The following is a 17,855-nucleotide window of genomic DNA, read 5'->3' on the forward strand; positions in this document are numbered from 1 at the left end:
AACAGCCCAATATGTTTTCTGCTGGAGAGAGTTTCTCTGAACTTCCCTTCTCATCCTCCCCTTCTCGCGCTCATTATTTCAGCAGTACAGGGGTGTACGAGTGCGATGCTGGGGCGGACGTGAGATTTTCCGTGAGCTCGTTTACAGCCTCCATCGTCTGCACCAATCGTGCAGGACGTCGCGGAGATAAAGGATAAGGGCCGGCAAAAGGGAGAGGAAAGATAAGGAACGTCGAAAAATTTATCTGCAAGAGAGACAAGCGAGGAGAGAGATAAATAGAGAGAAAGACGGAGACTATAGAGGGACATTACAGCACAGACTGCACGACACCATGACGCAGCCACGGGAGCAGATTGGACAGTTATTGCATTCTGGGTAAGATTAATTGATATGGGGACCGGTGGGTGGGCCGAAGGGCGCGCGGCTACGTCGGCGCTTAAACCTTGTCTCAGGCTGTACGAGCTGGGGATGAGAGAGCGGTGATTAACCGATTGCACCCTGAACCGAGCGGAACCGAAAACCATCCCTCCAGCGTACTTACTAATAGCCATTGAGTAATAGAGAGCTTCTCATTATTAAATAGCATTAAGCCTTTCAAAGATACGTAATACATTATTATTATGTGTCGAGCGCTTGTAAATTAATTTTATTGTGATTTGTAAGCTAAATAATAAATTTTGAAAGGTCTATTTATATTCTAATTATAATTCTAATATGTTTAAATTGCGTATTTGATATTTAGAAATTGTTTTTGAATCTCATGTTATGTTATTCAACCTTTTACCGCATAACGCAAAGGTAATAAAAAGTCAATAAGTCGGATCGACAAATTGCAGTGACAAAATCGTCTGTAACCGGAAAAATTGTCCGAACAATTTTGCAAAGTATATCTTGCAATCGTAATATTCAATCGTATTATTGGTATTGCTCGGTTGCGAGTACCAATCGCGAATATTCCTGGTAATTTCGCAATTTTTGCGACACCACTTTAGCGCGCAGTGGCTGTATGCGGTTTCGGTATCGTCCGCGCTCCTTCTTATATTCTCGCGGAAAACAGCCCAGGGCTGTATCATCTCGTGCAGACGCTGGCTATGGAAACGTTCGAATACGTTTTAGGGGACAACTCCATATACTCGCCGTATGCGGATACACCTTATGACTATTAAGGTATTCACGGCCCCTCGGAGGACGCCCCAGTTTGAAATATGGCGACTCGGGTCACCGCCAGCATATACTGCCAGTCAGAGGGATGCCGCTATCTCGCATCGTCGTCCTCCCCCTTCTCTCGTTTTCAATCCCTCTCTCTACCTGCTGCTCCGCTTTTCCTTTTTCGTATTCCTTCCTGCCGTGTTCTCTCGTACACGTACACATTCGGCGAAGTGTCGCACGATGGAGAGGGGTACATCTCCTCTTATACCGCGGTTTTCCATATTATTTACAACCCCCGTCCTGCGCGTTGCCCCCGCAATAACTCGGTCTGGATCCGCGAACGCGCCAGCGTGTCGCCAAATTGGTGGAAACCGTACGAGAACGTCGTAACCTGTCCTGTCCTGGCCTGTGACAACTCTGAGTGATGTAGTAGCACAAGGATCCGACGTACGGATGTGTCCGTTAAAGAACAGAGGGAAATATGATTGCACGACAATGTTTTAGGGTTGATTTTGACATTCACGACAAAGGTGTGTCGTTATAATCGATCGTTGATGAGAAAAACTGTGATCAAAATTCAGGTGCCGTGTTATTCCTTATCATAATAACATTTATTTATTAAACATATACATTTTTCAGATAAAAAAAAAATGTCAATTTTATATCATATAAATAAGAAAATGTAAATATTGATCGATATGCTATTGTTTTATTTATATAACAGAGGAAAAGGATGTGATATTAATGTTGAAATGATAATTAAACAGTTAGTAAATAAATTTTGAAAATGACAAAAATATTTCTTAAAATATTTTGTGTAAATTTTTTTATTGATTAAGTTAAAGTAAAATTTAAGATCGATATTGAACAATTTTATTCGAATTACATGCTACGTTTATTTAATTAAAGCTATCTTCTATACGCATCAACATTAATCAATTTAACCGTCTACGAACAATATGCTTCATCAACTTGCACTATGATACATGCGTAATTACTCTCAATTTGGCTAAACGATTCTTGTAAATCGCTTTAGAAAATTGTAAGTGCCATAGTATCGCTCTGCCTATTTGTCCTCATTCACGGAAAAGCGATACGCATTCAAAATTACTGTGTATAATGCACAGTTAATACATAAATATTTTTTTACTTGAAAATATTATTTTTATATTTTTTACTACGAAATATTATATATGCAATTTTACAACATTGCGCCGTTTTTTCTTTATTTTTCCGCGCGTTGAGTTTCCAACAAGAGTTAATAAGCGACCGGATAGCGAAATCTCATTTCGCGCAAATGCATCCCGGATGCTGCGTGGATTTGCACGTCAGTTGCATTTGCACGGGTCAACCGGATTAAAAAATGTCGACGTCCAATTATCGTTGGACATCGCGCGGCTAATGGAATTTTTGAGAGGGAGATTAGGGAACTCGCGCGCTCAATTCATGCAATTTTCGTGCGTTGCGTGCCACGAGCTAATTCGTTCCACGCGCGGATCGTGACGGAGATATGTTCCTTCCGTTGACGGAAACGTACAGGAACAAGCACAATTTCGCTCACGATCACTTACAGTTAGAGCCACATAGGTCAGATACTAACTAATCCGCACGTGCACGCTTCTTCGTCAATTCGGTTAACGTGATATCCGACCGAATCGCTTGTGACTCCTCAGAAATTATCAGACAATTCCAAATACGTTTGAAAGTTGCCTGTTAATCCCTTTTTCTTCTCCCTCTTTCTCTCTTTATTTTCCCTTTTTTTCTTTCTCTTTTATTTTTTTATAAATAGTCCGACATTCAATCGATCAGACGACGAGCTGTCACGGATGCAGCCATTTGTCAGTAGGCTTCTCTAATAACGCGGCGACTCTCTCTTTCTTCCGTATGCCGCGCGACTTTAAACAAATAGCTCGACATGGAAAGCGGGAAGAGGAAAACAAATGGTCGCTTACGCTTACGCGAGGAAGAAAAGGGCACGTCGCGCGTTCCGGCGATCAATCAAGCGTCTCCAGCCGGACTTAATACAGTCAGAGATCGATTGAATTCTGACTTGCATGAGTTCATATATTACATTTTTGTAAATTTTTGTAGAGAACTTTTTCTCATAATGTCGTGATATTAAAAGGAAATATGAAATTTATATATACTTTTCATTAAAATTTTGTCTACATTTTATCATAAAAATAAAGCATCTGATTTCTTATTTAAAATCAGATTATTACAGCAAATTAATCAGAATTACTGCGTTTTAGATTAGAAAAAGCTTAAAGAAAGAAGCTTTAAATTGAAAAGAACTTAAATAAAATACATTTGTTGAGAAAAAGTCAATGTTGAGCTTGAAAGATTAGTAAGCAAGAGAAACTGAAATATCGTACAATGGCAGTGTGACAGTGTCATTTCCAATTGACTATAAAGTCTCAAAGACTAGTAAGTCTTTGGGAATCAACAAGAGTTCACAAATAGGCTTGGCGATCCGCACGAAGGTGATGACGATGCTCCCATGGGCGTCCGATTCATTACCCATCCTGAATAAATGATCATTCACGGACACGGGTGGCTATCCACGGGAATGTTGAGAATACTTTGGAAAAGTGATTATTCGTCGATGCTATGTCGTCCTCGGTGAAATCGACCTCCAAGGACATGCATCGTGCCTTGCTGAAGCAACCGTGGGATCGTGTATCTCTTTCGGCTGCATCATTGATAAGCAAGATCAACGAATTCTCCCCGCCTCTTCGATATTTTAGCTCACAATTCTTTATGCGATGTTTTATGTGATGACAATATTACATTGGCAGAAGATATAAAATTAGATAATTATTCAATTTATAAATATGTCAATAAGAATAACATATTTTTATTAAAATATTTTTAATCAAAATTTAATTTCGCTTTGTATAATTTTCAAAACAATTAATAGTTTCAAATATTTTTTTAACTTTAAAACATAAAAAGTAAATTACGTTCAGAAAAGTAAAAAATATAAAAAATATCTCGATGCATAATCTTTCTAAATAACTTTCATTCAATCTCGTAAATTAGCATTACCTTAATTAATCTACTATACAATAACACTTTTTATATTGATTTTAAGTCTTATCAATTTTATATTGACTCTTTGTATTTCGTCATCACATACAGATATCATTATATCTGAAAATCTTATTTAATAAAGATTCATCGTATTCAATTAGGTAAACAACTACCTCCCTGGAATCCCTCATCTCTTAGTCGTAATTTTTTTCTACCTATTCGCGTTTATCGTTCCCACGCGTAACATCTCATCGACGGTGCAAATGGAAATATAATCATCCCTCCCTCTACTTTGCGATACCGTGCATAATTCCACGATCGACTTCGACGATGTCGCGGACCGTATCGCCGCCTGGACCACGTAGCAGCCGTAACTCAGTTTCCAAACGGATCGTCTCCTAGGAATACTTTATGCGTACTACACGTCATTCCAACCGCCTAGTCCGGAAAGATGGAAGTCGTCGTGGATGGGGTGGTACGGACCGCGGAAGACACGGATCCTTAAGTATTCTACGCGTCGTGCGGGACTAGTGCATCGGTCTTAAGATGGCGGCGAGGGAGGAGGGTTTGCGAGATAGGACTGCGCCGATACCCTTTCGTCGGGAGAGGAAATGTCGGTGGTAGGAGGTCCTTGGGTAATCATATAAGAATAGCTAGAGTCGCGCGAGGAAGATCGAGTATCAACTTTTGATCCTCCGATATCTCCGACGGACCCCTTCCAGCCGGAGGAGTGTGTCTGTATTCAAACGGCTCTAACTCGATATAAGCGACGCTCCCAGAGGCATCCTTCCGCTGGGAGGACGGGGAGAACGATCTGGAGGACACCAGTTTCCCTACCTTGTCGCTCACGCCCACCTCCTCGGATCTTCGGAAATAAGAGTATCCCGTGTAGCCGGTGCCTCCAATCGAATTTACATCCCGACTCTTTCACTCCCATCCCCAAAGATGTGGGGGGGGGGGGTGGATCTTCGATTTTGCCGAAGTGCCATCTGCTATGATCTTGCATGGACGAGAACGTGTAGCGACCACCAAAATGATACTATGGTCCACTACAGTATAGTACTTTGAGGCATACGCAATGAGATATCGAATAGAGACGGGTATCTTTTGACAAATAGCTTCTCGGAATATAACTGATGTGTTGGTATAAAAATATAAATTTACTACTTTAGTATAACAAGATGTGTCTAGTACGCAACGGAATAAATATATTATAAATAAAGAATTAATTGCTGAATTTAAAAAGTAACTCTTATGTTTCAAATTAAAAATACTAAAACTTATTTAAGAATAAAGTAATACAAAATAGATACATTATTTTCTAATTGTTACAGTATAAATAGATAAATTAAGAAAAATTAACGATTGATTCTTAAATTGTGAAGTCATTATATTCTATTAAATTGAATTATTTGAATACTTAATTATTAAATTTTTAGGTATACAATAGTAATATTATTAGTATTAACAATACTAACACTTCTTATTTTAGGATTGTATTCAGTTTTAATTAGTTTTTATTTTTGTTCTTATATTGACAATAGTTTTTTAAATTAAAATTTGTATAGGATCTAAAATCTAAACTACTATTTATAAATTAATATTTATTTATTCAATTATTTATTTCTGTTTTTAATATAATTTATACTAGAAAAAATACCTACTTTATCGTCGACGATAAAAGCATAAACTGTGTTGATAACAGATGGATATTGAAATTTCTATTTTCTATTTTCTATCAATTAGATAATAATAATAATTATCATCAAATAGTAAAACATGCGTTTTATTTATTTTTGTACAAAAAAATTCACATAGATGTCTGTCAATATTAGAGAATCTCAATAGAGAAATCAGTATCTGGACATCTTTGACTTCCTATTGATTTAGCTAGTCTTATATTAGGTCAAATATAAACTCTTATATAACGTTTGCATTTCAACATAAATTTTTAAAAATAAATATATTTTTAATTAACTAAAAATATTTAAAATTGTAAATAGAATTTAAATATCTAAGATTAATAATAGAAATAAAAAAGAGAAATATGTAACATCACAGCCTATATAATCTTGAAAGATGATTACTTAAATATCGTTTGTATACTTAAATATCGTTTGTTATACTTTTATTATTCAAAGTTAAAGATTTTATTGTCAAAAAGATCATGCTTAGTTTTTTCATTTTCTAGATCACCAATATCAATACTTCTATTTTTCTTATTTTACGAAATTTTTGTTTTATTAGTAAGCTAGAAAAATCCTGAACTTTAGTTTAGTTAATTAAAGAAATAAAATTAAGTTAACATAATAATTTTTTATAAAATAAAAAAGAATATTATATTAGAAGTTAAATCTGTTTTAATATTTTTAAACACATTGTCTATATGTTTGATGTAATATGTAGATTTAAAAGTCTCCATTTTGTCGATTCTTAAGCTCATTGCTCAAGATACGACGAAGGAAGGGGGATATTAAAAATGAATACAATTAAAACGAGAGTCAAGTATATTGTATCGTACTTTAATGGTAGTCTCTTATCCAAGAGTACGCCGCAATGGCTCGCGAGGATCTTCTGCTCAGAATTTCCCTCGCAATTTATGTTACTATAAAATGGTTAGAAGCCAGAGATTTTCGCATTACATACCCTCGCGAGATTTCTCGCGGCTTTCGAATTATATCTTGAAAGATTATTAATTGCGCTGTTACTTTCGTCGATGAGAAAAAGCCAATCCGATGCAACATGTGCATCCTAAAATTGGATTGGCTGCAGATGTATGCGGAAGAAAGCTCGAAATACAAAACATTAACAATTTTACGCATCTTAACTATATATAGTATAACAATACCATATATACTACTAATAATACTAATATTTAATTGTAATAAATGCAGTTAAGTATTGAACATATCTAATATTATATTTATTGTGATACCGTTAAACAAATGTGTAACGATAATAAAAATTTTTATTTATTACATTTGTCGAAATTAGGAAGAATTATTTAAACTTCATATAGAATGCTTCAATATATTAATCGTAAATATTAAACTTTAATTTCGCGGCTCTCTCCCACCTCTCGTCTACTTAATTAAAGATCGCTCTTTTTGTTTCTATCTATACTTAATAATATTAGTCGATAATATTTCAATCATACCAACACTCTGCTATAACGCGCCTTCTTAACAAAAATAAATAATGGTGAAAAAAGATATATCGATAAATGTTTTCTGATATTCATTATTACTGATCAATTAATTTACAAACATGCTCATGGCAGATATTAATTATGTTACGTATAATCAATCATTTGATTTAGTCATCATCATCCCATTTCCCAGTGTAATAGAAATCATCCTCATCATGTTAAATTGGGTATAACATTTTTTTATTACTTTCTGATAAAAAGAAATTTAACTTATTACTTTCTGATGAGAACAAATTTTGTTTCATGTTTGATTCATCATATTTTTATTTTGTTAATATTTAAAAATTTGCTGACTACTTGTTTTTAGATTTTTAAAGAAATAAAAAGATTCATTATTAAAAATATTTATAATTTTGATAACAATTTTGTTGTAACTCTTTTTACATGTAAAAAATTATTATCGTTTCCATAAAGAATTTATTTGCTCGATTTTATGATAAATCATAACGACTTTAGGTCAAGAAGAGCGCAAATCTACTCATTCAAGAAGTTAGAAGAAACTTGAGGTTAAGACTGACTATAAGTCATAACTCTATTCATTAAATCTAGTATTGGTAAAACATCTCATTGTAAAAAGTAACAATATTATAATAAGAATTTAAAAATTATAAAAAGTTACAAAATTATAAAAGTCTATAAGAAACAAAAATGCCGCGCTTTTAATTTCTTCTAACGACGAATTACTTATTTGCATGCCTCTATGTGAGAAACATGAGATTTTCAATACTCATGCTTCTGAACGAGAAAAAGCTGGATTCATCTCGCCCAAGATTTATAATACCAGTCTCTCTGAAAGTTCACTTTCAAGTTAACATAATAAAGACAAAAATTTTGATTGAAATAAAAGCGAAATTATATAAAGAATTATTAATATTCCATTTACAGTTAATAATGAAATGTTCGAATGTTAAATTTGAATTTTAATTAAATCATTAAAAGTTTTATGCGAGAAAAAAATACATGAAAATTCTAATTTTTCATTCATTATTATACGTTTCTTAAATGAGATTTTATAGATATTCCTGTTATGACTATTTTAGAAATCAGTTTTATTTATTTACTTTCTGAAAATTTGAAAAATTATAAAATACTTCAATACGGTATACAGGGTGTTCCGCGAGACTTCTGCCACTGCTCGTAAAAAAATACATAGGACCGAGATGAAAGTTCCATTTTGTGATATTTGCAATAATAATCGGATATTAATTATTAAAAATCACAGTGCAAACGCGCGGTAAGATACTCCCGCTCGGCGATCATCATTGATAAGCGCGTGAGGAATTGTTTATTTCAAGCGGATCGTGCGTAGCTACTGCCGTTTGAAGTAAACAATTCTTCACGCGCCTATCAACAATGATTACCGGACGGGAGTATCTTACCGCGTGTTTGCATTTGCCGGGCTAATACGATGATTTTTAATAATTAATATCTCGATTATTATTATTGCGAATATCACAAAATAGTATAGAACTTTTATGTTCATCTCGGTCCCATCTATTTTTTTACGAGCGGTGGCAGAAGTCTTGCGAAACATCCTGTATAATTATATTAAGATTAAATTATTAGAATACGTTGATTCAAAAAACTAATATATAACGTTATAAATAAAAAAACTAATAACAACTTAATGTAGAGAAAAAGTTTTGCGAGCAAAATGTATCGGATTCTTACAGATTAAAGATCTGAAGGTAAATATTTTATTCCAGTTTGGTATAAAATTTTATCGAAGCGTCCAAATATATAACGCAATGGTTTAATCAACATACACGTAGAAGTTTTCTTAACAATTCGATTATTTATCTGGCAAGCTTAGCAATAAATTATTTGGCACTTGACCCTCTTTGAAATCCCTGTTAGATATATCGCTAAGCTTTTTTTAATTCTTTGTGATAGATACAATGCTTTCTTACGTTCATACCTTCTTAATTTATGCCACCTAGTTCGAAATGCGCAACGTAATTCAGGCCTAATTTCGTTATCGTTACGTCGCTTACACAATTACACGTTGCGAGAAGTCACCTTAACCTATTGGCTGTTAATTCTAGAAAGACATTTCATTTATATAACAAATAAAAACTTCGCTACGAGACATTGTTTTATATCGCAATGGATATTCCATTTTTATGTACCATTTTTATGTTTTATGTCTTACAGGTTGAGGAAACTTACTCGCCATATTATTACTCGCGTCTCCTTAACTCAACGTAGAGTTCTTAATAGGAGAGGGTTACTTTAGAAAACTTAATCGAACATATTGTATATATTCAATTGCATATATATAAAAGCTATACATAACATCGTTCGAAATTATTTTCACCACCAGGAATGTTTCTTTTCACTTAGCTGCGCGTACTTACTGATTAACAATTTATTTCACTAAACTTAAATATAAATAATAATATAACATAAAATAATAAATATCATATATGTGTTTGTATATATATGTACATACACACACATATGTGTATATATATTTCATATACATCGCGCAACAATCCAATTAGACGATACCGATACGTTTAGCTGATAGATGACCGAACAAGTGCGAATACGTTGCATTAATTATTAATTAAGATATCCTATCGTAAAATTTTGGCGCTATTTGGCATTATTTAAATTCGTCCAAATTTTTGAGCCATGCTTTATCATCGTTTCTGAACGCAATTTTCAAACTTTTGACGATACAAACATGCGAGTCGTTGCGCCACTATGAAAAAACAAATAATTTGCAAAAATTTTTTAATTTATATTATTATTATATAAATTTATCAGTATTCATATTGTATCATCGTGAAACAAACGTATTTGGAGAGATGTGTCTAGATAAAAATTTATATCACCTGTAAAGCCTGATGCTGCATTTATTCAATGAACATGGAGCAAATAATGGTCCAATCATACAAGATGTCGGGTAAATTACTTGGCAAGGAAAAGTATACATTTGCATAAATTCTATGGAGACTTACAAACTACAAAACAAACGACTCCGTTTTCCTGTTATCCGATATTCGATCGCTATGTAATATCGCACTGGTTGCTTTCAGTCTCGCTAATTTTTGTTTTTAACGTGAATGTTATGCATTTGCCGGAAGATATTGACATGCCGACGACGTCATCATCTTCTTCTGGAACATATGGCAGAGCGGACTAAGGGGTCGAGTTCGAAATTTTCGTCTGCTGGTCGCCTGCTACTGTATGGAACACACAGTGAGATGATGCGATAGAGCGTGGTCCAATAGAATAGGAGTGCCTGCAGCCAATTCTGTACCGGCATCCGCGCAATCGTCTTCACAATCGAAGTAGTTGCTCTGCGCAAAAAAGGACAGTGAATATTAATGTTTGCAATAAGACAATAAAACACTTAAACCCAATTTGAAACAATATAAACTTATAAAAAAAACATAATAAAAAAACAGCATCATTAATAACATATTTATTATTAAGAAATTAATATATTTTCTATTTTTACAAATAATATTATTTTTAAAAAAAATTTATTTTTTTCGAAGCATGATTAAAATTATATGCTAATATGTAAAAATGTATATTGTTTTTTTTTTTTTTAATATATTAATCGTTTGAGTGTATTAACTTGGAAATATTAATTATTTTTTTAGTTCTTGAACATTTCTTTATTTAATATTAACAAAAATTTTATAACTAATAGTTATAAAATTCATAACATTTACATCGGCCTTGCAACCTTGATAGAATCGAATCAGAATTTTCCGACCGTAACTAACGAACCCTGAAGTGCGAGCCAAAATGGAACAAAATGGAGTAAAAAGAGTTTGTTCCGTAATCGATGTAGTAACAGAATTGTCCAATTAGTATATAAACTAGCCAATATCAACTCTGTGCGAATACAATTGTTGACATCATTTTGTATGCAATTGCATCTGCATACGCGCGATTCATAAAAAGAATAGACTGTGAATATTAAATAAATCTAACATGTATGTCGGTTAATAATTCAAATAAAATTCTAAAAATCACAATATTGCCAAAATGTAGCACTTACAAACATAATGCGATAAATCGTATATACAAAATTCTTAATATAGAAAATTCTTTAAATATAGAGTAGTTACATTTTACTAAATGTATTTCATTAAATATATATCATTCACTAAATATATTTCATTAAATTTATCTTACAATTTTGTTAAACATAAAAAATTACAAAATTGTGCCAATATAATTTCAAAATCTCCAGTCATCTAAACAATGCAATCTGATTGAAAATTAAAAATTTGATTCTTTTGAGATTACAAAATCGTTAACAAATTCTATTCAAAATTAAATCATTTTTTAAATAATCTAAATACCAGATATCGATATCAAATGAAGTATTACGATGTGATTATAAAAAAGCGTAGCATCATAAATCATCATTAAATATCATTAAATCGTAAGTAATTACCTGGCAGTCGATGCACCGACAGCTATCGGTCAGTGAGCAAGTGAGGCCGAGGATCTCAACAGCTTCCTTGTAAAGCTCGGCGCTCGACTTCCGCCGTCTTGGCGGCGAGGTGGGTGCGCTGACGGTGCCGGTGCCTGATGGTCTCCTGCTGTTCTTCAGCCTCGACGAGAACTCTCGAGACAAGGAGGACGTCGACGTTGATCCCCTCGGTCGATTGTCGCTCGTAAGCAATGCTCGACCTGCCGGAGATGCGAACAGCTGCAGCATATCCATGTCCTACAATCATACATTCGCTAATTAGTGGATGCTATACTTACGTGTTACGATATCATCGTGCAACATGTCTAATATTTTTTAATAAAATTTATTAAAATTATCTTTTTCATTAATTATAAAAATTTATATATACCAAAAAAGATATTTTATAAGCTGCAAGGATATAATAGGTAATTTGCTTCACTTTAAATAGTTTAGGTAATTTAAGTAATAATCTAAAATTCTGTCAAATTATGTCTGAAAAATTTGGAAAATAATATTTGTCATGGAAGATGTATATAATGCGATTTTGAATTACACAAATAACATCCAGCTTGTTAAAAATAGTTTTTATTGTGGAATCAAAGAGTACTACGCACCCAACGGATTTCTTTCCCCGGAATCCTATTCGTTTTGGATTGCCAAGGATTTCATTCGCAACACGCTTTCAAGAGATTTCTTTAACAACAGCGAGTATACCGCGAATATTATGACAATGAAAAACATATCTCCGAGATAGAAGAGATGTGTTATTAAAATTGTAATATTAATTGAAATGTTTATTGCGATGCTTGGGAACATTACTTTCCAGAATATTTCCTAAAATAAAAATGCATAAGACAAAATTCACATAATGATTTCTTTCCGTGTTTTTTTTTTTTTTTTCGTTCTCGAGAATAGAAGTTATTAAAATTACGTTATTAAAATTGCGAGTCTGCACGAGGTTCCCATTTAATTTTATATTTTAGTATTCTTCTCGACTCGATGTATGCATCTTCGTAACTATGTAAGACAGATATTTCGGGGCAATTTTTCACCGCGTTTCATCTTTATGGAGCTTGGAATATACTTTAAATCGAATTTTTCATATAAACGCATAAAATTACAGACAATGTTCTGAATATTTGTTCATGGATTTTATTTTGAATTCTTCTCGTAATGACCAAATTTTTTCGTTTAAAAAAGTTTTTAGCCATATAACTTATCTTCATTTTTTATGGAGAGTGGTGCAGGCATCATTAAGAATAAGAAACTACGTGCGGTCTTTTATCACCTATATAAGAGAAAACTTCTCATGTGCAAGACAAGAGGATATGTAAAAGTTGAAAACGTAAACTCGAATGACGATTTCTACTAGAGCGATTTGCTTAATTGCGAGCAGATCATTAAAAATTGTTCGCTAAAATGAACGTATTCATGTAATGAATGCGCTTCTACATTGCTAGTGCCCGAATCGCCTCACCGAAAAAAAATAATTGGGAGAACGAATAATTGAATTCAACTTGAAAAGTTAGAGAATTTTAAATAAAGATATCTCGTCTTGAGCGTGAAAAATCTTCCTTTTGCGAAACTTCGCAACTCCTGCATGAGTACCATTCCGTCAGTGTATTGAGAAAACCGTAATTTCGCCAAGTTGCTTCTGTGCTGTCCGCCATTATCTAGCTTGCTCAATGCTTGCTTACTCGTATTTTCGTCGGAGAGACTTTTCATCGAGTTTGCTGAAAATCTTATTTAAACTAGTTGCGATCACCGGGTCGAAGCAGCGCGGTTTTAAAGGCATCTTCAGTGCGTAGATCGGCGCTCGGGAACTGTTGCATATTGTGAACTCTCTCCGAAAATGTAAGATACACTTTTGCGAGCGCAACGAGCTTCGTCTATGAGCGCATTTGAAGCAGCTTAAGCTTTCCGCTTAATGTATCTCAATCTGCAAAGGATTTAAAAAGGAAAATGGAAGTCCTCCGAGAATAAAATCCAGCAATATATCGCATTCGGTGTAACTTGAAAAACAAATTTATTAAATAATCTCAGTTTTATTCGATATCAGAAAATGTTAATATTAGTATTAAATCCTTGACGTATTTTCATCATTGGTTTTACTATTCGTTTGACGAATTAATAAAATATGAACTAATTAAATATACTTAGCGTCAACTGTAAATTAATTAATTTAAACATTTGACTCAATTTTAATAAGAGAAATTATAAATAATTGAAGACGCAAATGTCTTATAAAATATATCAATAAATTTTATTATTTATTATTTAATTAAATTATTATATATATAGATTTTATGACGAGAAAGATAGAAAGAGAAAGATTTTATGTGGATAGTTTAAGTTAACATATAACGAACATTAGATTAGAGTATCGCGTTTTTAAATATGTACATATCTCAAAAAATTTAATTTAATATTGTAACCTTTAACGATAGCAGCTCAAAAATTTAATAAATTTTAATTACCTGATCAAATCGCATTTTATCGAGAAGTTCATGGCGAAATACATACGAAAGAGTCACTCGAGCGCGAGCGGCTCCTTTGTTTCGATAGGAAACGTGTCTTTGTCTTCTCATTGTTCAGAGTCTGTAAGAGATGCGGTTAGTGCAACTTTAACAAGAACGTCGATACATTACTGTCACGAAGAACTCCAATAGAGGTGCAATTATCATTTAGTTGTTTATCGCGTTCAGCGAAATCATAATTTAATTTAAAATATTTGTATAATATGTTATGTATCTCGATGCAGCAAAGTAGAAAGACACGTTATATTTATTTATTCGATGCATATTTCATTAATTATGCAGTAATACAAAATAATAAATTTTTATAATGTTTATAATTTACATATATATATATATATATATATATATATATATATATTAATGTAGAATATTATTACTTATTTCTTTTATGTATCGTAAATTTATAACTATAAATTTCATGGAAATCATCGATTTTCAGATATTCGAATATTTGACGTATTTGCAAAAAATTTCCGATTAAAGAAAATGATCAAGATATTATCACAGACTTCTGCGCTTAGGTTTAAAGTTACAAAACTGGAAACCATTCTTTCAGCGTTCCAAGTTCTTTATCTCTTCCTATTTCTAACGTTATCCACTATGAAAGAGGGATGAAAGCGATATCCTTAACCCTTTACCACGACCGATCAATTCTGTGCGAGTTCCCGTATCGAGCGATTATATCCCGGGGAACAAAAACTTTCTTTTTGGCTATAGCTATTTCTCTTCTCTCGGCAGCGGAGGCGCGATCTTTATTTTATCATTCAAGGATGATGTCTGAAGAAAATATCATCTTTAGGATAGCTAACAACGAACAAAAGAAAATAATGGAAAATGACAAAGAGATCAAATAGTGGGTGATAACAAGCGGCAAGTTGATTCGATGTACCAAGTATACCTTGGGAAAGATAGTATTCCATACCGATCCCTCGGGACGTATATCCCGTCGGTCGTAGTATATTTCCAGCTGCGCACGAACTTTTCTCGAATCCTTCAACGCTGATAAATAAGCCGGTCGAAAGGGCGAACTCAGATAGAACGACTGACGAAGACTTTTTGCCGCAAGGAACCGGATTCTGAGAAGGAAGTTTATGTAGTGGGGAAAGAAATAATTTTTACTTGATGTTGAAAAATGTACTGCAAGATATAGCTCGCCCACGATGTATTATCCATTATATTTCTTTTTACAAGCTCAAGTGGAGAAATTTCATTTAGGTGAATTTACTGATATATCGAGATAATTTCAATTATAATCTCATAAATACATAACATACAGACAAAACATTATATAAAAAAAAAGACTATTCAAATCTTTTTTGAGATTCAATTTTCCTTGTTCCAATTTTCTCCTGTCAGTAAAATTTTTCTGTTATTTATCAATCTTTAGCAATATTAAAAAATTGAACTGCGGAATATTGTTAAAATGAAATCTATTAAAGCTTATTCATTAAAATTGAGAATTTGACCATCCGGAAATTAAATTCTGTGTAAATTTTCAATATGCTTTGGATAATTAACTTTAAATATTGATTAGAGATTAGCGCAGTTATCGGTTAGCCGATGGAAAATCGGGTAAACTAAGAATACCACAAGCAATAGGTAGATTATAATACGTGATTTATCCAATTTATGTATGCCGAATAACTTAATTGTTTACACATCATTCCGATTGCTTACATTTATCAAGCCATGAATGAGGAATTATGTTAATTTTAGTCAAGAAAAGAAAATTATAAAATGAAGTGAGTTAATTAAAAAGTATGAAAAGTAAATAAAATCAATGAAATATAGACTAAAATTAACTTCAATGTAGAAATTGATATTAATTCATATTGCAGCTATTGCCGTTATCATTTAACAAATATACATTTTAAAATTTAATTAAAGAAGCTTTAATTAAAGAAGAAAAAAAATAATATAGAAAATAAAATTTTATTTTATTTCTATATTAATCAGCATGATACATTAAACCAAAAATGCGAAAATTGCAATAATGGGAGCAATAACAGGAAGTTCATATAAACAAAAATATCTTTATAATAACGCTTCCTTCCGTTTCCAATAATGTGCAACAATTTTCCAAATACCAAATCGGTATTGTTATATCAATGTTATATATTACATAAAGCTATTATTAATGTTCGTAGAATTTATGGATTTATAAAACGTGTTTAATGCAGTATTATTTTGTGATTTAATTCTTTTCTGTGTGGATATTGGATATTAAACATTTCCCATTCAGTGCAATCCAGCGTCATTAAACAGCAAATGTGCATCGTTGTACGGACACGTACAAGCTCGCGTGCAAGCTTTCCTGATCATTCCTTTGGAATTACCGTTTATCACTCTATCAGAGAATCGAGCGATGCAGCGATAATATTCAGCTGCATTTTGCTCGCTCAGGAGAGCAGCGCTCATCCATGTCGTTAATCTCCTATAATCTCATTGTCAACAGGAACCATCGAAAGACAGCTGCTAATGAAGAGAACCCAGCTAATTAAGTTAATTAATATCGACAGCAGCTCTATGAAAAATTTTCGATAAAGGGATGAAAACGGATGAAGGGGAGGTCACAAATGTGCATACGAGAAGGACACGCAAGGCGATTTGCGAAACGGGATAATTATGCCGGTTCCATCGTACCGATGGCCAGGTAATGGGAGAACATTATTCGTCAGAGATGTTTAGCCGAGGATTAATATGCGCGAACGATATGGCGCGTTAATGTGATCAAATTAGTAGAATACGCGCATGGCAAATCCACTTTTATTGAAACTGGTATTTTTATTAAACCCCTTGAATTAAGTTCGCGCACGCGTTCCGCCTGTAGTAACGATGATCTCACTTCTTTGTGTTTCACGAAAGTTCAATAATTGTCACGTGTGAATACGAGAGCAGTATTATCAGCGATATTTAGTCAAATCGTTAATAATAATTTGTGTAAAATGATTTTCTTTTTTAAATATCCACTTGACTGTATATAATAGTCAATTGGAATATGTTACAACGATTATTATTATAATAGAATGTCTAACATACACATATATATATATATATATATATATATATATATATATATATATTAGAAGCTAAAAGCTAATAAAATTAGAAGCTAAAAGCAAATAAAATTAGGAGCTGAGAATTGTTTTGTACTTTATAAAAGAAAAAAATATTAAAAGAAAAGATTGAAGTGTCAAATAACAATCTCAATGTTAAAATCTGTGTTTATCAACAGAAAACCCATTTCCAATTTCACTCTGATTATTGGCAAAGAAAAAACTGTTGGAGGATCATCTTCTTATTCTTTCATTGTGATTAATGGCGTCTACGACAAAGACATAGGGCCAATTTTGAATTAAAAGTTGCAAATTAATTAATGTTAATATAACAAACATCAAAACAATATTAAAGAACTTAAAATTGGAATATCAAAGGTCTGCGTGTGCGTGCGCAGGTGCGAGTGTGGATGCGATACAATTGCGGT

General features: G+C 32.9%; 1 protein-coding gene across 5 annotated transcripts in view; it reads right to left on the reverse strand.

The window, feature by feature from the left end:
• Positions 1-6,688: 6,688 nt before the first annotated feature.
• The window catches only part of LOC105422842 (uncharacterized), a 113,118-nt gene continuing 101,951 nt past the window's right edge, over positions 6,689-17,855 (reverse strand). For 3 of the 5 annotated variants that reach the window (XM_089082310.1, XM_089082309.1, XM_011632380.2), the window contains 2 exons: positions 11,814-12,089; positions 6,689-10,698 (listed from right to left, as the gene is read on the reverse strand). In XM_089082310.1, the coding sequence (XP_088938436.1) occupies positions 10,579-10,698; positions 11,814-12,089 (396 nt within the window). In that variant the 3' untranslated portion in view covers positions 6,689-10,578. Of the gene's footprint in view, positions 10,699-11,813; positions 12,090-17,855 lie in introns of those variants that run through there. The other 2 variants (XM_089082311.1, XM_089082312.1) reach the window with 2 other exon arrangements.

This window comes from Pogonomyrmex barbatus, unplaced genomic scaffold (genome assembly GCF_055798465.1).
Source record: "Pogonomyrmex barbatus isolate J1 unplaced genomic scaffold, ASM5579846v1 scaffold6, whole genome shotgun sequence".
NCBI lineage: Eukaryota > Metazoa > Arthropoda > Insecta > Hymenoptera > Formicidae > Pogonomyrmex > Pogonomyrmex barbatus.